General features: G+C 35.6%; 3 protein-coding genes and 2 pseudogenes across 3 annotated transcripts; 3 read left to right on the top strand and 2 right to left on the bottom strand.

The window, feature by feature from the left end:
- Positions 1 to 492: 492 nt before the first annotated feature.
- Positions 493 to 3,030, bottom strand: LOC145565678 (pentatricopeptide repeat-containing protein At4g39530 pseudogene; annotated as a pseudogene).
- A 1,867-nt stretch (positions 3,031 to 4,897) lies between these two features.
- LOC145564525 (uncharacterized) lies at positions 4,898 to 11,593 on the bottom strand. The gene is made up of 7 exons (XM_081624813.1): positions 11,468 to 11,593; positions 7,075 to 7,572; positions 6,309 to 6,813; positions 5,898 to 5,992; positions 5,719 to 5,805; positions 5,519 to 5,646; positions 4,898 to 5,364 (listed from the first exon to the last, which is right to left on the bottom strand). Exons 2-7 carry the CDS (start codon positions 7,477 to 7,479, stop codon positions 5,220 to 5,222), a joined length of 1,365 nt encoding a protein of 454 aa, XP_081480939.1. The 5' UTR covers positions 7,480 to 7,572; positions 11,468 to 11,593; the 3' UTR covers positions 4,898 to 5,219.
- A 2,016-nt stretch (positions 11,594 to 13,609) lies between these two features.
- LOC145564524 (albumin-2-like) lies at positions 13,610 to 15,222 on the top strand. The gene is made up of 2 exons (XM_081624812.1): positions 13,610 to 13,902; positions 14,185 to 15,222. Exon 2 carries the CDS (start codon positions 14,214 to 14,216, stop codon positions 14,934 to 14,936), a length of 723 nt encoding a protein of 240 aa, XP_081480938.1. The 5' UTR covers positions 13,610 to 13,902; positions 14,185 to 14,213; the 3' UTR covers positions 14,937 to 15,222.
- Positions 15,223 to 15,365: 143 nt separating this feature from the next.
- LOC145564523 (putative carboxylesterase 7) lies at positions 15,366 to 16,689 on the top strand. Its single transcript, XM_081624811.1, has one exon. The coding sequence runs from the start codon at positions 15,642 to 15,644 to the stop codon at positions 16,584 to 16,586; it is 945 nt and encodes a 314-aa protein (XP_081480937.1). The 5' UTR covers positions 15,366 to 15,641; the 3' UTR covers positions 16,587 to 16,689.
- Positions 16,690 to 17,297: 608 nt separating this feature from the next.
- On the top strand, positions 17,298 to 18,216 carry LOC145565677 (putative carboxylesterase 5; annotated as a pseudogene).
- The last annotated feature ends 2,147 nt before the right edge of the window (positions 18,217 to 20,363 follow it).

The raw sequence follows: 20,363 nt of genomic DNA, 5'->3' as shown, positions 1-20,363 counted from the left end.
TTTATTAATTTCAACTCCTTGTGAATGTAAATTACTATGGAGTAACATTTTTTAATCACTTACCTAGCTTTGAAACGTATAAAACTACATCTATTCATTGGGTAAATTACTTGGTACTAATAGACAATTAAAAAAAATAAGTAGTGTTGAGTTCGATTTCACTATCATCTTTTAATCACAGATGCCACCATTAATCATGTCTTACCCTCCCCTCACATCTCTATGTTAATTGTCTTAAAAGACAAGGAAAAAGAACAAATTCCATCACAAAAGAGGATGCAAGTAGGTAGTAGAAAGGTAGTTGGTTTTGAAATTGGACTCTGCATCAGTATTCCAAATATCTATAAGCAGTAATTGCACCAGAGACGTATGAATTTCCTACCTAAGCAATTGGCGAACTATGGAGTATCTTTAGCTATCAAAATCAGATGAGTAGATAAACCTGACGAATCATCCGAATGCTGTCAATAGAACAATCGTTATTCAGTTTCTTCATGAATAATCAATTAGTGTTCGAGCCGTGTCAACTACATGACCGACTCCTTTCATCTCTTTGATCAAGTTATGCAAGACTGAGAAGACCTCATCAGTTCTGCAGTGTGATATGTCTCTTGACACAAAAGTATTCACTTTATCATCTATTTCAATCCAACTGCAGCCTGGCTCTTTGATCACTAGATTCGATTCCATTCTTTCCCGGATCTCCTTCACCTCTGTCCACATACCTTTGGATGCATATATATTTGAAAGCAAAATGTACGATCCACTATCTTCTGGGTCAGAGGATATAGCCATCTCTGCAGCATAAGCACCTAATTCATAATTTCCAGTGGCTCGACAGGCACTGAGCAAGCTTCTCCATACTATAGCAGCAGGTTTAACTGGCATTTTCTCAATAAATTCTTTTGCATCATTCAGCTTACCAGCTCGTCCATAGAGAGACACCATGCAGGCATAATGCTCCATACCTGGTTCAATTCCGTAGCTGAGCATTGTGTCAAAATGGTTAAGCCCGGCTTCTACCAGCCCTGCATGACTGCATGCCGAGAGAAGCCCTATAAATGTCACATAGTTTGGTTGCAACCCATCTTGGAGCATCTTCTCATACAAGGAAAGAGCTTCTTCAGCTACTCCATGATTTGCATAAGTGGAAATCATAGAATTCCAACAGGCAATATCCTTCCACGTTGTGGTATTAAATAATTTGTATGCATCTTGTAAGCATCCACACTTAGCATACATATCCAACAGGGCATTTGTGACAAAAGCATCACTGTCTAAGCCAGATTTCATTAGCTGACAATGAAACTGTTGACCATGGCGAAGACTAGCAAGATTACTTGCCGCAGTGAGCATTGCAACAAAAGTGAACTCATTAGCCTTTTGTCCAGCCACTTGAAATTGACTGTAAAGATTAAGAGCCTCTTCATTTTCCAGCTGTTGAGTATAGCCAAAGAGCAAAGCATTCCACACTACCACATCTTTCTCACTGATCTCATTAAACACCAGTCTACCTCCTCGAGAAAATTGCATTTACAATAAACATCTATCAAGGCACTGCTTGCAAACAAGTTGCTAGACCCACCTACCTTGATGATAAGGCCATGAATTTGTTTGCTCAATTCCAAAAAAGAAAGTGATGCTGCTACCCCAAGAATGCTAACGTATGTTAAGAGACTGGGATGTAGCAGCTTAATCCTCATATCATGGAACAAAATTAATGCTTCAGATATCATTCCCAATCTTGAGTATCCCTCGATCATTGCATTATAAGATATCACATCGTTCTGAATCACTGAATCAAAAGCCATTCTTGCATCTGCAAGGGAATTACACTTGGAATACATATCAATTAGTCCATTTCTCACAAATTCATCAGACTCGAGATTTGCTTTAATAATATAAGCATGGACCTGTTTTCCTGGCAAAAGAGCTTCAAGTGAACCACATGAATTGAGAACGCTTGAGCACACAAAATCATCAAGCTTCCTACCACATCTATTCATTCGATGAAACAATTGTAAGGCATCAACATGAAACGAATTTTGCATATATCCAGCAATCACAGTGGTCCAAGAAATAGCATCTTTTGCATCAATCTGGTCGAATAACTTCCTTCCACTTTTTACTCTACCACATTTCACATAAGAATCTAACAGCACATTCATTACAGAAACATCCAGTTCCATTCGTCTTCTCAATACATAAGCATGAATTTGCTTCCCCCCCTCAAAATACTCAAGCACTGAGCAGGCATTTAGTACACTAGAAAGAACATATCTATCAGGGACAACATCATGATCCCTCATCAACTGATGAAACAGCATCACTGAAACATCACTTCTTCCACTCTTAGCATATCCTGTTATCATTATAGTCCAAGTAAACAAACTTTTCTCATTTAGCTCATCAAAAACCAATCTAGCATCATCGCCTATCTTCGCATAAAAATCAGTCAATGCAGTACCCACATACACATGTTCACTCAAACCACACTTTACAACAAAACCATGCACTTGAGTTCCCTGTGCCAGAACACCCATCTGCACACAAGCGCGCACCACGCTTGCTAATACATACTCATTAGGGTTCTCATTGCAACTCCACCTACATTCTGAAAAGACCATTAAACCCTCTTCATCAAAACCATGCTGCACATAAATTTTAACCATGGTTGACCAAGATATCAAGTTTCTCTTAGGCATTTTATCAAACACTTTCTGTGCATAACTAATACAACCCAGTTTAGAGTATAAATGCATAAGAATGTTTCCCAGATAAACATCGTACCCAAGACCAGAGACAAGAAGGTAGCCATGAATTTGTTTATAGTACAAAATGGGTTTTTCTGAAAAGCTTGGTAATTGTAAAAGATAGGCAAATTCTCGACGAACACTTTGGAGTTTTCGAGCAGAAATCTGGGTTTTTGGGATTATTTCAGATGACAAGGTTGATAAAGATGAAGATTGAATCCCAGTGATTTTATAGCACAATCTTAAGCATGTATTTGTATAGTGTTTTCTCATTCTAATTATGACATTATTTAAAAATATAGAACTAACTCTATTCTGACCTTTGAGAGAAATATTTTGTATGTAGATAATACTTCGTAGTAATCACATTACAAAACTTTTTGCAGTCTTTAAAAAGAGTAGATTTCAGTTTTCTAATTCAATAGAGTACAAATTACAAAGTACAAGTACATACTAGAAGAGTTTCGTACTCCTATATGATTATTTGAGGGATAGATTATTCACAAACACAAATAATGTACTCTATATATAAAGATATTTAGATCCGGTTTACTTAGAGCACTCACATCAGTGAACGAAAAAAAAAATTGCTAATTCTCTCTGTAACCACTTTCTCTCTCTTCCCACCTTAATTTGCTCATGAGCATTTTTGGTGAGCATATTTTATCCCACTAGTGATAAAAAAAAAAAATGCTCATCATTCTCTCTCTTACTTTTTCACATACCCTACCAACATTTTTCTCTCTTACACATCACCATATTATTATTAATTATGTTTTGGTTAATGAAGTTTTAGTGCTACTAATTACAATTATATTATTATTTAAATTTTACAATTATTAAATATTAATTAATAATATTGTTAATAACGTTTTAAAAAATATTAGAGTATTAAAAAAATTAATTTTCTAAACACAAAAAATAACCTTTTAGAACTTTATATTATTAGAAAATAAAATTTAAATCTTACTAGAATTGGGAGTAAAAATAATATAGAGAATTTTTGTGATTTTTGAAAGTATACCAAAATATGTCAAAAATGGGTCTCTATTTGTAGAGGAAAAAAAATTATAACCGTTGATGATTTTTTTTTTTTTTAATTTATAAATCGGCCAAAATAGTCGTTTAGATTTATTACCGTTTTAAAACGGTAACAAATCAGTGATTGGGTGTTGGGCTGACAGGGACGCGTGTCAGCTTCTCATTCGCTGTCTGACGCGCCCCTGTCAGCAGGGTGAGGATAATTTTTTTTTTTTTTTTGCTTTTCACACATCAAAACGACGCGTTTTGATGTTGGGGTGTGCTGTGCGCTTCCCAAAACACGTCGTTTTGGGGTGTGAGGAGCAAAAAAAAAGACGTCAGTTTTGATGATGAGTGGGGCCCACACTTTTACTGGTCATTCATAAATTTGCTCATCCTATGAGCATTTTCTAAGTTGCTCATGATCATTTTCTAATTTGTTCATTGATGTAGTACCAATTGACCAATTTTTGCTCATCAAATTTGCTCATGAGCAAAAAAATGCTCACTGATGTGAGTGCTCTTATACCTTTTTTTTTTTTTTTTTGACAAGACCCGGTTTACTTCACCTTTTACTAAATTGTACGGAATAATTATTTTTATTGAATTGAAATTATTTTTTTGAAATTAAATTATATTTACTAAACTAAATTTAATTTTATTGAACTGAAATTATATTTTACTACGTATATTGAAATTAACTTTAATGAATTGAATTTATTTTTGCTTACGTCTTATTCTAGTAATTTGTGTTCACGAATTTGAAGACAATAGATTTTGCTAAACAAAGCCCTAAATATATTTTCAAAATGATACATGAAACTTAGAAGTCAAAATATAGAACTATAGAAGTGCAAAAAAATCATAGATTTTAAAATAAATTTTAATTCTTACCGCTTTGTTATTTACTTACTCGTATTTGTATTATATATTTAGCTAGTAAAACCAAGTCATGATTAGAAAAAAATTATTCTAGATACGAGTATATGACAATGGAAAGTGCCATCAGGAACTGAAACCCTACATGAGTTAACTCAACACGACTAGCACACAACACCCCTTCAGAAGAAGGGGACATAGGCAAGGTTGATCCCATGAGATACAAATCATTACGCACCCAAGTACGTACTAGGTAAAATTAGAAGATACCATATGGTAGCACATTCATGTTCTAAATTACACATTCTCATTTCAGTTACTACGCTACAGCATCTGTTACTGTTAATCTATTACATTTACATAACAATAGAATTTCAGGTTACACTACCAAAAAATATCGTCTGCCTGATTTCTATTCCCTACATCATCTTGTCACAAGTTCTAATCTAAGCCAACATAGAGATTAATCCTTGCAGCCGGTAGGATTTCCGAGGTCATATTACTATGAACATCATCTACAGTAAAATGAGGTCATCCTGGACAAAAAAGGGCACCACACTGTTAAGATCAGCAAGCAGGCAGAAGTTCCACATTTCCTTGCACTGCTTTGTAGCAATGCAGGCTGCACAGAGGGAGTTTCGATTTAGAATCCCGATACTTGTATTCATTAGTACAATTTGGTCCAACACATTTTTCACGTGGTGGAGGATATCTGGAAAATTTCAGGTCAAATATCAATGTTAGATTTTCCTAGACGGCAAAGGAAGAGTATCCCAAATAAGATCCACTACCACAATAACTATGTTAAAGAGTTTTCCAAAGAATGTCAATATATGGAATAGTAAAAGCGCTGCATAGCCTCCTACCTGCAGGGCAAGGGATCAAGTATCTTCGGTAGCCCCATATCAACAGAGAAAGTAACAACTGTTCCATGTGGACCTATGATCCATCTCACTGTATTGGGTCCAAGTGCTGCAGTCTTGCCAAGCCTCTCCTGCATAGGTATACTTTTATGACATGGTTCTACAGGAGTATGCATACAGCACAAGTATACATCTTAGATTACCTGAGCCAATTCTTCCTGTTGCTTCTTCAGCTTCTCTCCTTTCTTCCGGTTAGAGTCTTGTCCGAGTATTTTTCTGATTGCTTCATCCTATGACATGTATAATAGGGTATTTCCCAATAAGGCAAAGCAAGAAAACAAATAAAAATAACAGTTAAGGACTAAAAGAGCAAATGGTGAACCTCAGCTTCCTTAGCTGCCTTCTCAGCCAGAAATCGACGCCTTTGTGCAATTTCAGCTTTCCTCAGTTGTTGCTCTACTTCAGAAAGCTTTTGCTCTGGCATGATCAACTAGCAGGTCAAAAATGCCCAGACATAGATAAAAAGTGCATAAAATGTGATCAAATGCCACACTAATCTCTTGTTTATTGGAGGGGGCAGGCTAGTCAATGTATTTTCAATCAAGAATTTGGCAGAAAGACCATCAGCAATATCAAGGTAATAGGCTGTGTAAATCTTATACTTCCAGACCCTACCACAACTCCACATGTGGGAGCCATAAGCATAGATTGATTTATTAAAATCTCAAATCACGTTTTAATTAAAAGCATGGAGATACATAACTAATAAAATAAATAAATAAATAATGTTTACTTTTGAAAGGGGCATTGGGTAAGCCATTTGGGTATTCCACCAGACCGCCAGATTCAGGACACTCAAGAGCTCTTTTACGTGTAGTAATGGTCAACTCTTGCCCATTAGGATCAATAGATTCTCTAGTAAGCCTTTTCCTCTTGCTCTTGAGCTCATCGTCTGAAGTCAGCTCCACTTCAAAGTCATTATCCTTGTGCATTCTCAGCTTCTTTCTACCATCTTTTGTATCACTATGAGCTAAACCCATAAGATTTACTATCCCTTTACTTTTCCTGCCAATTTCCTCTTGCCTGTCTCCATAGCCAGAAGAAGCCCTGGATGCTCTGAGTTTCTTCAGGTAACGAATTTCCTCATCATCTTCATCATCGAATCCCTCTTCCACATCAACTTTCTTGGAAGCTTGCTTGCTCTTATGACCTGATTTATACACTGCATCCCTGTTTTGAATCACGTATCTCCTTGAAAAGTTCTCTTTTACATCGAAAGCACTGTTCCCGGGGAAGTCCTGCAACCAGTGAATATTCACACAGTTACTACAAAACAGTTGCTGAGTGAAGTCGCTTGGTTAGTGACTTGAAAAGAAAAAGAAGTTTTTTATTTTATTTATTTATGTATTTATTCATTTTTTTTCATTTTTTTTTCTTCTAATATCAGATCCAAAAGCACCATCCACAAACGAAGTCATGTACTGTATAACAATATACTCCACAGTTATTAATGATCACTTATCTATAAAAAAAGTACTTCACAAAAGCAACTGAGATACCTGTTTTAGGTGAGCACCAGAGACGTCATGTGAATCAAAAGATCTTATACCAAGTGGTTCACCCCCTAATGCAATCTCCGTCATGGGTTTGGTATGAAGTGTACGGGTGATGCCACCAAGCTTTAGCTTCACTTTCTTCAGCTTCTTTATGTCAGACCTGTTGTGATCACCAGGAGGAGAATGGTAAGTTTCAAAATCATTCCCCGTCCCTGAGTTGCCATTTGAGCAATGCAAGCTAATGGCTTCATGCCCTTCATACTCTGTTGGTGAGTTAGGCACAGAGAAATCATTAAGGAAATTGGTAATTGTCTTTAAATCATGATGAGGTCGCCTATTAAAGTTACTTCTCTTTTTCCTTGCACCAGGAAAGCAGGGACTGGTTGCAGGGCCACCGAGCAATTCCATTTGCAGAACTTACTCAGCCAACTTAGTTTAGAAGCTCTTTTCGTTGAAGAGAAAACTGATCGAATATGCCATATTAAGCATATGTCTGAAATACTGCATTGATCAAACAATAGTATTAAAAATTGACAAATGAAAAACAAATAAAAATAAAAGAGAAAAGCATAGAGGACTAGAGGTGGAACCACCAAAATCAATCAATCAATCAATCAATCAAAGCCTTAATCCCAAAAGTGGGGTCGGCTAACATGAACCAAATTTGATTATTCCGTGTAGTCATCAACATAAATCTTTCTCCTCCATCCCTTACGATCCAAAACTTCATCCTCACGTAAATCCATGCACTTCATATCCTTCCTCACTCCTTCCAACCAAGTCATCTTTGGTCTCCCTCTTCCTCGTTTAATCCCTCCATGGTCCCACTCTTCCACTCTTCGCACCGGTGCACCCTCGGGTCTCCGTCTTACATGTCCAAACCAACGCAGACGATTTTCCCTTAATTTATCTACAATGCCCGCCACACCTACTTTCTTGCGAATAACCTCATTTCTGATTCTATCTCTTAAAGTGTTTCCACACATCCACCTTAACATGCGCATTTCCGTAACCTCCATCTTTTTAATATGCTCTTTCTTAGAAGCCCAACATTCTGTACCATAGAGCAACACTGGTCTTATGGCAGTCCTGTAGAATTTTCCCTTCAACTTTAAGGGAATGCTGCGGTCGCATAACACTCCCGTGGCCGCTCTCCATTTAAGCCACCCTGACTTAATCCTGTGGGTCACGTCTTGATCAATGTCACCATTCTTCTGGATGATCGACCCTAGGTACTTAAAACATTCACTCATGGTCAAATCCTTTCCATCCAAACTCACCACTTCATTGCTTGTCCCCCTCTGAGTGCCAAAACGACATACCAAATATTCAGTCTTACTCCGACTTAGCTTAAACCCTCTAGATTCCAACCTTTGCCTCCATTGCTCCAACTTGACATTAACCCCATCCTTAGTCTCATCCACCAAAACGATATCATCTGCGAACAACATACACCATGGAACCTCATCTTGAATTGGTCTAGTTACTTCATCTAGAACCGTTGCAAAAAGAAAAGGGCTTAATGCAGACCCTTGATGCAATCCGATTGTAATAGGGAAATCTTTTGTCAACCCTCCGCATGTCCTCACATTTGTTGACACATCCCGATACATATCCTTAACTAGGTCTACATACCTTCGTGGGATACCTTTCTTCAACATTGCCCACCAAAGTATCTCTCTTGGCACCTTGTCATATGCCTTCTCTAAATCAATAAAGACCATATGAAGATCTTTCTTCTTTACCCTATAAAACTCCATCATTTGTCTTATCAAATGGATTGCCTCCATAGTAGATCTCCCAGGCATAAAACCAAATTGGTTATCTGAAATGCTTGTGCATGCCCTCAACCTTTGTTCAATCACCCTTTCCCACAACTTCATAGTATGGCTCATAAGCTTAATTCCTCGATAGTTAGAACAATCTTGAGCGTCTCCTTTGTTTTTATAAACCGGGACCAAGGTGCTCTTCCTCCAATCTTGTGGGATCCTTGTAGCCGTCCATATCTTGTTGAAAAGGTTTGTTAACCAATCAATACCAATCTTACCCAAACACCTCCACACCTCTATCGGTACCCCATCAGGGCCAACCGCCTTCTTAGGTTTCATCTTCCTCAGTGCAATCTCCACCTCTACTCTCCTAATCCTTCGCACATACTCCATGTTGATTTCTTCATCACTCATAGAGGTATCTCCTATCACAACTCCATTACTTCCATTAAATAATTCATCGAAGTACCCCTTCCACCTGTCCTTGATGCCCTCCTCTTGCACTAGGACCATTTGGTTCTTATCTTTGACACACTTCACCATGCCAATATCCTTCCTTGCCTCTTGTCTTCTCTTTGCCATCTTATAAATGATCCTTTCTCCCTCCTTGGAATCAAGCTTTTCATAAACCTCCTGATATGCCTTTTCTTTTGCTTGGCGAACAGCTGCCTTTGCCTTACTCTTAGCCTCCTTATACGCTGCAAAGGTTTCATCACTCCTACATTTTCCTAAGGCTTGATAGCATTCCCTTTTTTGCTTAATTACTGCTTTCACCTCTTCATTCCACCACGAAGTATCTCTCTGTACCGAAGTTCTTCCCCTTACTTCCCCTAAGACCTCTTTGGCCACTCTTAGGAAACAGTTCTTCATTCGTAACCAAGTCATGTCCGGATCCACCTCTCCAACCCAATCCGCTTCTTCAATTACCTTTTCTGTAAAAACCTTAGCTTTTGCATCCCTTAGGGTCCACCATCTTATCCTTGGAACCACCAAAATCATATTTTAGATTTTAGACCCTTTCCAAATTTTAGCATCAAAAAATGAAATTCGGAACACGTACTTCTATAATATTTTCATATTAGGAACTTCAACTTTAAAACCAACATGCTCGATAGAGCACTGTAGATGTTAACCAGTGCACAGTTATATCTTCGGATAGCCAAGATAAAATATAGGTCAAAAGGCTATGTTCACCGCATGGGGCAATCAGACTTTATAACCCAGATAGCTGCATAGCTATTGCAAAGTTTTCATACTCTCAAGGCAGAGAACATTGCTCCCCAAACATGTCACTCCTTTCCTTTAATTCTGTCCAAATTAAAAGCCATTTCACTTATTTTCATAACAAAGATTTATTTAGCTCTACCTACATTGAGTTAATACAATCATGGTCAAGCAAAACTTGCTCCCATAATAGTATTTCTTGCTATACATATTCAAAATCAGCCTCACACATCAGTTTTTTAGGTTATCTACTTGTCTTAAAAAGTTGAAGTAAAGGACAAGGGTCAGCCACAAATTCACAAGTTAGGCTTATAAGATTAAACATGACCATCTATTTCACATCATGTCAGTGTGAAGCATAGCATGTTATTTGTTACATGTCTTACATGTGACAATCAGGCACCAATGGAGAGAAAGTGTATATTAATTATAACACAATTCTTTATCATCAATAACATCAAACAACATCAGACAATAACCATGGACATGGGATAGCATTTAATCACTACCAGCAAAAGTGCTGTAGCAGATCATTCAGTAAAGGAATGAGTTTACGGAACAAATACTACCATTAGTGCACCAAAAATGAGGAACTTAATCTATAGAACCATATTCTGATATTCAACATAACTAAACTTTAGTACTTATCTTTACCAAGTGAAGAAATCAAACAAAAGAAAAAAGTGTTAGTACCGCTATCTTCTTATTTCACTTGATAAAAATAAGTTCGGACATGATAAATTTAGGGCTAAAAAATCCACTCAAGTGAAATGCCAATAAGTCGAAACAAGTTCATATAGGTTAAGTTCAAGGCTACCCGGTTATACTTGTAATACGTTCGTTAAGAAAAGTGAAATTCAAGTGAAAAAAAACCAACCCCTAGTTCAAAGAAGATGCAATACAGAATACCCAAGTTAAATTCACAACTGAAAGTTCTAATAAATTCAAGAATTACCAAACTCTACAGACTACACAACTCGAATCGACAAAGGGCAATGCAGCAGTTCTAGTATCATACAATAGTTCAATTAGCCCAATTTAAGTCAGCATCTTACTTAAAGCCATACTTACAAGATATTTATGACAATCAACTTGAAGAAGGGTGTACTCAACAAAAAACAAGCTTTTCAGTTCTCAGAAATACACAAAATGCAATAAAAAATAAGATAATTCTGGTCAAATTACGCAAATTTGCTATCAATTAGTACCCATTACAAAGCAAGAAACAATCTAAAATTTGAACTAAGCATAGTTAAGCTTAAAAAATTGCATGCAGAAGCTGAATTATCAGTGTAAACAAGTATATTCGAAATTGCGCACCATAATAATGCGCTAACAAAATGAGAGACAATAACTTCAATTTACAAGAGAAATTAATCAAATTCAAAGAGAATTGCAGTTACCTTGAAGAAGCATTGAAGAAAGATCGGAAACCCTAGCTCAATTTTGGGGATTTCTAGAGAGAGAAAGAAGTAAAAAAAATAAAATAAAATAAATAAATAATTGAGGGCAATTGGATTAGCCTAAACAAGGTTCGAATTCAGGTGTTTCACAGGAGTTTAGTTGGCAGAAAAATTAAACTTTGTTTAATGATACTCCACAGTTGGTAATCCGTAATATTTTGACTTTTATGCTCGTTAATATACAATCTTTATTTATTTGTTTTTTTTTTCTTATAATTTTGTGATATGTATTTTGAGAAAGAGATTAAGAATTTCACTTCAACTTAATTTCAGTTCAGCTCTAATCAGTTCAGTTTAGTTTACTCCAATCAATTCAGTTCAGTTCAGTTTATCCAATCAGTTCACTTCAGCTCCTAATTTCCTTCTCTCATAAAATATTCATTTCAATTTAGTTCAGTTAAGCTTCAATCAGTTCAGTTCAGTTCAACTCCAATCAATTCAGTTCACTTCACTTCAGCTCAGCTCAGTTAAGTAAATGTGAACAGAGCCCTAAATAATGTAAATAAATAAAATAATCAAAGTAATTTATACACATAGTATCTGATCCTTCTCCATTACTAGTGTAATGGTGTAAAAATCAAAGTAATTTGTTTGTATGTGTCTTGAGCCTGATATTAAAGGAAAACGGATGATGTACTACAATTTACAATAGACATAAAATTGATTTTGAAAATGTAATAACACAATAATAATAGATTAATGACGCTTGTTTTATCCAGAAATACTTGCGTGGACCTGGTCCACAATAATATTATTGTGGACCCGAGGTTTATACACACGCAATTGACATTATATTGAACATAGTGACCCTTATTTTTATCATAGTAATCTTATTTTTAACATAGTAACCTTTATTAAAAGTTGTATAACGTTTAATACTATCGTGAATTTCAAGTGCACGTTATAACCCTAATTTTAACATAGTGACCTTTATTATTTATATTGACCTTATATAATATTTCATTAAAAAAAATTAACCTCTTATAGCTTATATATTACCAAAATGACTTTTATTTTCAACATAGTGACCTTCGTTTTATTATAGTGACCTTTTTTTTTTATATTAATAAAATAACCATAGTTTTCCTAATATTAGTGGTCCACAATAAATTAGTGTGAACCAGGTCCATTTAAGAATTTGTATGTTTTATCATGAAGTATCACTCTTCTTCTATACGGAGTACATTATTTACAATATTGTTCATAATTCGTATGTTTAATCACACTCTTCTGCCGGATTTTCTCAAATAGAGATTAAGGATGTATTATATTTATCTTATTTTTACTTATCTGAACTTATTAGACCTTATTAAAATTTATACTTCCTCCGTTATTTTTTTATTGCACCATATATAAGGGATTTCACGCTTGCCAATGCATTACTTTAGCTATCAATATCTTAAATTATACTTTTGTAAAAATTATAAAAATTTGATATTTGAAAAGTTGAGTTCGATACGAATCTAACTAGATCCCACATGACTATATTTTTCCTAATGTATAAATCACAAATGATGGTCAAAGAAGATTAAGTGAATAGTGTAAAAGTCCTAATGGTGAAATAAAATAAAAACGGAGGAAGTATTAATTGTAATTTGTATTTGGGCATCCCTTATAAGAAGTTATCAAACATGAACTGAACTTATCTGAACTTAGTACACCGAAAATAAGTTAAAATAAGGTGAACAAAACGGGCTCTAAATCTACAAAATTCAACCTCATGGTGAAATGGTCTTCTCTAGTCTCTATTCTACTACTACGTATGTTATTTCATGATTGATAATTTAAGATGAATCCATATCTCCAGAAAGTGATTTTGACACACCCTAGTATGAGAGTATAATTATCTATACTTTTTTCACATAGGGATGTGCTAAAATTAATTTTGATGTGTCAAAATTATTTCCCGTAGCTTCCTTATGGATCATTCATCTCTGGTCCAATTACCCAAGCCACTAGCTATAGTCGAATAAAACATTACCACTATCCATAAATATAATAAAAAGTCATCATCCACTAACAATAATTATTTGTATATAAAAATAAAAACATGACAACTTTAGAAGATAGCAATTCGATATAGCATAAAGATACGTATAATGTGATCATGCAAGCTTTTTTTTGAAGAGCGTAAATAAAACGCCTTTCAGGATTCCTTGGGCTAGAGTTGATAATGGTGTTCTGAATTTACGAAAATGCTCCTTTGTCATCCATAAAAAGCAGAGCAACGACCCTATCTAACTAATCTAAGTATCTATCATGTATGCTCGCATGAGTTACATCTCAAACTCATCTCTCTTCAAATCTCTATAGGCATTATAGTATTATACTATACTAGAGAGGATAATTATTTAGAGCAACAAATTAAATTATCGGTAACTTCCACTTCTCTAATTTTTTTTTTCTATTTGTTTTTGTTTATGCAATCTTAGTCATTTCATGTTTTTGTAGTACTCTGTATAAAATAGCGGAGGATATAATATTAAAAACTCCATATATAAGAGGTCACTCTAAGACATGGTTGAAATTGAGGATGTAATTTATCATCATGCGTACATCTGATTGTTTTGTACTTTTACATATGCAGTACGTGGTTCATAAATTGACTTAATGAATTGATGGTTGTGATTAATTAGTCCTTGTCATTCAATGATCAGGTGATTGTCAAGCAAGTCAAGATCGAACGATGTCGTTGACTGATCACATCTACATCACTGCGGCATTCAAGTCGGTTCGTCAAAATGAAGTCTACATATTCATGCAAAATGAGTACGTTTTATGTGACTATGCACCCGGTAAGAAGTATGACAAAATATTGTATGGACCAGCTCATATAGGTGCCGTGTTTTCATCCCTCGAGTGTACAATTTTTGGGGAGCTAGGAATAACTTGTGCATTCGCGTCTCATGACCTTGGAATTGCCTACATATTCTCTGGTAACATTTGTGCCAAATGGTACTACGGTCTGTACTCTCCTAACAACAAAATCCTCGAAGGCCCAAAGCTCATCGTAGAAATGTTCCCCTTCTTGAATGGGACAGTGTTCGCCAACGGTATAGATGCTGCGTTTGAATCATCGCGTCCTTTTGAGGCTTACCTCTTTAAGGGCGATCAATGTGCTCGTATCAACTATAGTGCTAATGGTCAGCTTATAAATAACGCTCCAATACGTCAAAATTGGCCTTGTTTTAAAGGCACGATATTTGAGCACGGAATTGATGCTTGTTTTGCTTCACATAATCCACATCAAGCGTACGTGTTCAAAGGTGATTCGTACGCACGTATAAGATTTATTCCTGGTGTGAGATTTGATGTGTTAATTAGCACAGGAAAAATCAAAGACTATTGGATGGGTTTACAAAGGATCTTGCCTCGCAAAAATACTGTTTACTGTAGTAATTACAACTAATTAATTGAAATGATAGCATGCTCTTTCCCCCACTTAATACAATAATAAGAAAGAACATGTACAAATAATGTCATACATATACTAGAATGTTAAGTATGTACTATGCCTAAATGGCCTTCATTTGTTGGGGTTATGTAAAATTTCATAGTAATAAACCAAGAGAGCTTAGCTTAATCGGTACGTATTTCACCTTCATTCCTTAGGTATTATCTTGGTACACAGAAGCTTATTAATTACTGCATTTGATTGGTAATATCTAATGATTTTTATAGTTAATTTTCGAAAATTTACTTGCAAATGGCAAAGTCTTATATGAGACGGGGTTAAATTAATTTGTTGGGATAATTAGTGGGCATTGTTCGATTGTTGATTATTGTATGTGATAGTAAAATGTGAAAGATGAATACTCTGGTCTAGTCATAGCTCATGTATGCTTCATCTTGTTACAGATTAAATTTTGTTAATGTGATTTATGAGCCACTTTTTATTATATGACCGCTGCACTTATTGAGGTAGTCTTTTTATAATATTAGATTATGCGACACATTTTACCAACTGCTACACGCAAGCCTGAATTAGTTAGTTGTCGAACCATAAGGGTAGATTTTATAAAAAAAAATTGTAAAAAGTCAACGGGAATATCAATATAAGACATAACATTGATATCATCCTGAAGAACTTTGAATTTACTTGCAATTCTTAATCATGTCTTTGAACACCAACAAATCTGAATCTGAGTGGAACTACTCAGAATCAGACATTGCTCAAAAATTCCTCTTCTTCAACGTTCTTAAAGACGGTCGTATCCATGTCTTGACTCCCCCTGATGAGAGTGTCCTTCCTTCCTTTGGTACCACCCCTGATGTCTTAACCAAAGACGTCGAAATCTCTATTGATGTCTTTGCCCGAATCTCCATCCCTTCCTCTGCATTCACCAACGCGTGCACCACACAAAAACTCCCTGTCGTGTTTCACCTCCAAGGAGGAGGCTTCTGCAAGCAGTACGCCTTTTCTGAGGATTCTACACGCTTCGGTTCTGATATAGCCGCTGAAGCCAATGTCATTTTCGTCACAGTTAAGTACGGCATTTTCCCTGCATGCCCTCTTCCTGCGTGTTACGACGATTCATGGGCTGCACTCCAGTGGTTGTCATCTCACAGTGAGGGCACCGGACCTGAATCTTGGATCAATGATTACGCTGATCTTGGCCGGATCTTCGTGGGTGGAAACTCTGCAGGAGGAAACATAGCTCACACATTATTAGCTAAAGCAGGGTCCATGGGACTACCTGGGGATGCAAAGGTTGAAGGGATGATATTGATTCATCCTTATTTTGGAGAAGATGATAAGATGTGGATGTACATGTGTCCTACAAATGAAGGGCCTCAGGATCCTAGGATGAAGCCTGCTGTAGAGGATCTAGCTCGGATCGCGTGTGGCCGGGTATTGGTTGTGTTGGCTGAGAAAGATGTGCTGTATGGTGCAGGAAAGATGTATGCAGAGGAGTTGATCAAGAGTGGATGGAAAGGTACAGTGGAGGTCATGGAGAACAAAGATAAGGATCACTGCTTCAATTTCTCTAATTTTATGGATCTTGAGGCTATTGTTATTCGTCAACGGATTAATTCCTTTATCCATAATCGGAGTTAATTAGCTAAGGTTATCTGTATCTATCAGATCTTATTTAATTCCGTAATCTTGTATGAGGTGGACTTATTATAATAAGTAATTTATATGAGAAGATCCTTTGGTTAATTTATATTAAAATGATCATCGACATTGGTCAATTGTTATTGTTTGTGATTGGTTTTTATTTGTATATGATTGTAATGAACTAAATAGATGATAACTTTGATTTAGTCCTGGCTGAAAAATATGTGATTTATGGGCCAATCTAAAGCTGGGGAGATTGGTCAAAGTACATATGTGTGCATGCTTTTTCTTTATTTATTTTTATATATATATATATATATATTATAAGAATTTGATTTTGTGACACATTTCAGTCACTTACTGCATGCTTACATATGAGCATATATTATATAGGACAATAAATACAACATATAATGAACAATGCTACTGCCATTGTATGTAATTTTGATAGTGTATTGCTGTAATTTTCAGATGTTACAGCAAATTAGGCGCCTCTGAATTTGCCTTCTCCTATTCATACAGTTGTTCATATATTTCTCCCATTTGGCTAAACACCAGAGATTGCTCAAAACGTCACCTCTAGCCTTAATTATACTATATGGCCATGTCTTATTGAGAAATTTTCTTATCTAAACCTCAAACGATTCACTTTATCTTGCTGGTTTAATATATAATTTGTATGGAATTAAAGTGAGAAAATTGATCAAGATGAATTATTTTAGCAGCATCAGTAGTAGTAAGTCTGAGTGGAACTACTCAGAATCAGACATAGCTAAAAAATTCCTTTTCTTCAATGTCCTCAAAGATGGCCGTGTCCATGTTTTCACATCAATATTCGAGAAAGCTCCTCCATCTGACCACCCCGTCTCCGCCCCTGGTGTCGAAACCAAAGATGTAAACATATCCCCTGATATCTCTGCTCGAATCTTCCTGCCAACTTCTGCTGTCAATTCCACAGGTAAAAAACTTCCTCTTCTTTGTTTCACTCGTCGTAGCAGAAGCCAATGTTATAGCTGTGTCTGTTGAGTACAGCCTCTTCCCTAAGCGCTATATCCCTGCTTGTTATGATGACTGCTGGGATGCACTCCAGTGGGTTGCCTCGCATTGTGAGGGGTTAGGGCCGGAACCATGGATCAATGATCACGCTGATCTAGGGAGGATATTTGTTGGTGGAGATTCTGCAGGAGGAAATATTTCTCATAACTTGTTAGCTAAGGCGGGTGTAGTGCAACTCCTTGGAGATGTTAAGGTACTAGGGATGATTTTGATTCATCCCTTTTTTTGTGAAGGTGAACCAATGTGGATGTACATGTGTCCTACGAATCAAGGTCCGAGGGATCCTAGGTTGAGCCCTTCTGTAGAGGATTTGGCTAGGATTGGGTGTGACCTTGTGCTGGTGGTGGTGGCCGGGATGGATAGTAAGACCTTGTACGATGCAGGGAAAAATTACGTCGTTGATTTGATCAAGAGTGGGTGGAAAGGGACAATGGCGGATACTATGGAGAACAAAGGTAAGGAGCATTGTTTTCATATTTATGATCCTTTGGATCCTGAGGCTGCTGCTATATGGCGGCGAATTTCTTCCTTTATACATCATCCAGACCATGCTCATGGCCAAATTATATAGAGTGATAATGGACAGTACATCTAGTTTGGATTTTTGAATAACGATGTAGTGTCTTCTAAAAACTTTATAAATAAGTACTTTGTAAGATTGTAGTAATGATAAAATTTAATATGAAAAACACCTCTAAACTAGAGAAGTGAATTTTCAGATCCTTGTGTTCTTCATGAACTATGTATGTTCTCTTCTTTATCACAATCTGTTTGGTTGCTAGAAAACAATGGAAGTAATGAGAAAATAAATTTTCTATCCTTTTTCTTCTTTTAATTTGCCTATATTTCCTTAACTCAAACCAAACTAAACACTGAATTGGTTAAATAGAGTAGTACTGGTTCCATTGAAGCCTTGTCATTCTTTCTATTCCTATTGAGGCCCATATAACCTTCCCTTATGGGCCAAAAATTCCTTAACTGGCCCAATTACTACCTTCATACTATTATTCTTTTTTTTTTTTTTTTTTTTGAAACGTTTATACTACGTAGTTAAGCAAAGCATAAGATTCTCTCTACTATAATGCTGGTTCCAAATCATCAAATATGCTTCCAATATTTATGGAGTTTTAACACTGGATCCAAACAATTCACATGAATTCGTGTTAGAGATTTGTATTCATTATCAGAAATATATTTGTTTCATATATTTTCTGATATTGATCATATAGCATATATATAACAATTAACGATGCATATTGATCATATAGCATACGATGCATTATATTCTCATACCACGCTTTAGTTTATAAGCAATGCACACAAAACAATTTCAATTAATTCAATCTATCTCTTATTCTATTATACAAGCATATCGACATTCCATAATTAAGTAGTTTATGTATAACTTTACTACGAAGTATTTAAGGTCCTATCATCAATTGTCTGTAAAATCACACGCATATTTGTCAAAAATTGTCAAACACATGAAAACTCATAGCATAGAAATGTAGCCTTCCATTACACAATACACATTATTGGGAAAAAGGCCAAAGACTAAACCAAAATTATTGAGCTCAAAAGTGGTCCCTTTAATATAATGTTCTGTTTCATATATACATTTTCTGTGAATATAGTCATATACATACATTTAGACAATGTATGGCCGTATGAATCAGTCAATATTAGCAGCTTCCAATCTTCCAAAACTGTAAGAATTCATATGCAGTTAGAATTTTTATTGCATTAAATATCTTTTTTGTTCATTTGTTAAACCTTTTTGCTTAATTTATGTTTTTGTAGATTTTAATTCATGACATCTTGGCTTCATTGAATTTAAAAATGAACTTTCTATGATCTTATAAGCCATTTCTGCTCAATATCGTTCGATCTGTTATGAAATTCATATGTTGTAATGCGATTCAGAAACAAATAAAGTGTTTAATTTGTTACTCCGTACGTAGACGATTGTGGTTAATTAAGTAATGGTCTTTTGGTCGATCGTCATATGGTTCTTACTCTAGTATTTGCTTCATATTGCAATTTAGGTCTTTATATTTAGAAAATTTGCCTAATAAAAGCTACGGAGTAATTAAAAAGGTCTATTGCCCAAGTGTGCAACTAGTTTATCCTTTTTAGGACACCAATCATTAGATAATCCCCTGAAATTTAAATCAACCAAAACTAGCAGCACCCTCTCATTAAAGAAATTTTAGCCCTTTATAGGACTTTTTTGGCCCCAATGATGACCTCCTACAATGATTATTTCATCTTTCATTATTGTTCTTTTATCCTCGTTATCTAGAGTAATTCAATAGCATATTCTTTTGCTTCGCTTTCTTTTATTTTTTAATAAAGAAAATAATTCATTTGGGATTTCTTTTTCAAGAGGAAAAAATTTTGAAGGTGGTTTGGAGATCCCCTTACCTTTTCCTTCACTCTCAAATTATTTCGTTTATTAGTATAAATAGGGTTGATATGTGAAAGGTATCGATCACTAGGATAGTTTTTCCTACTTAAAACAAAAACCCTTAGGAACGGAGATAGTAGTATCATTGCATATATATAGGTACATACCCGTATATATTAAAGCAACTCATCATAAATATATAATCGACATCCATGTATATATTATATCCCAAATTCCCAAGCGACCAATTCAATAGCAAGTTAGAGTTACACTAGTAGAAAAATACAAAAAAACACCGCTCTATGGCCACC

This window comes from Chenopodium album, chromosome 10 (genome assembly GCF_948465745.1).
Source record: "Chenopodium album chromosome 10, dcCheAlbu1.1, whole genome shotgun sequence".
Lineage (NCBI taxonomy): Eukaryota > Viridiplantae > Streptophyta > Magnoliopsida > Caryophyllales > Amaranthaceae > Chenopodium > Chenopodium album.
This window is presented reverse-complemented; position numbering and strand designations above follow the sequence as displayed.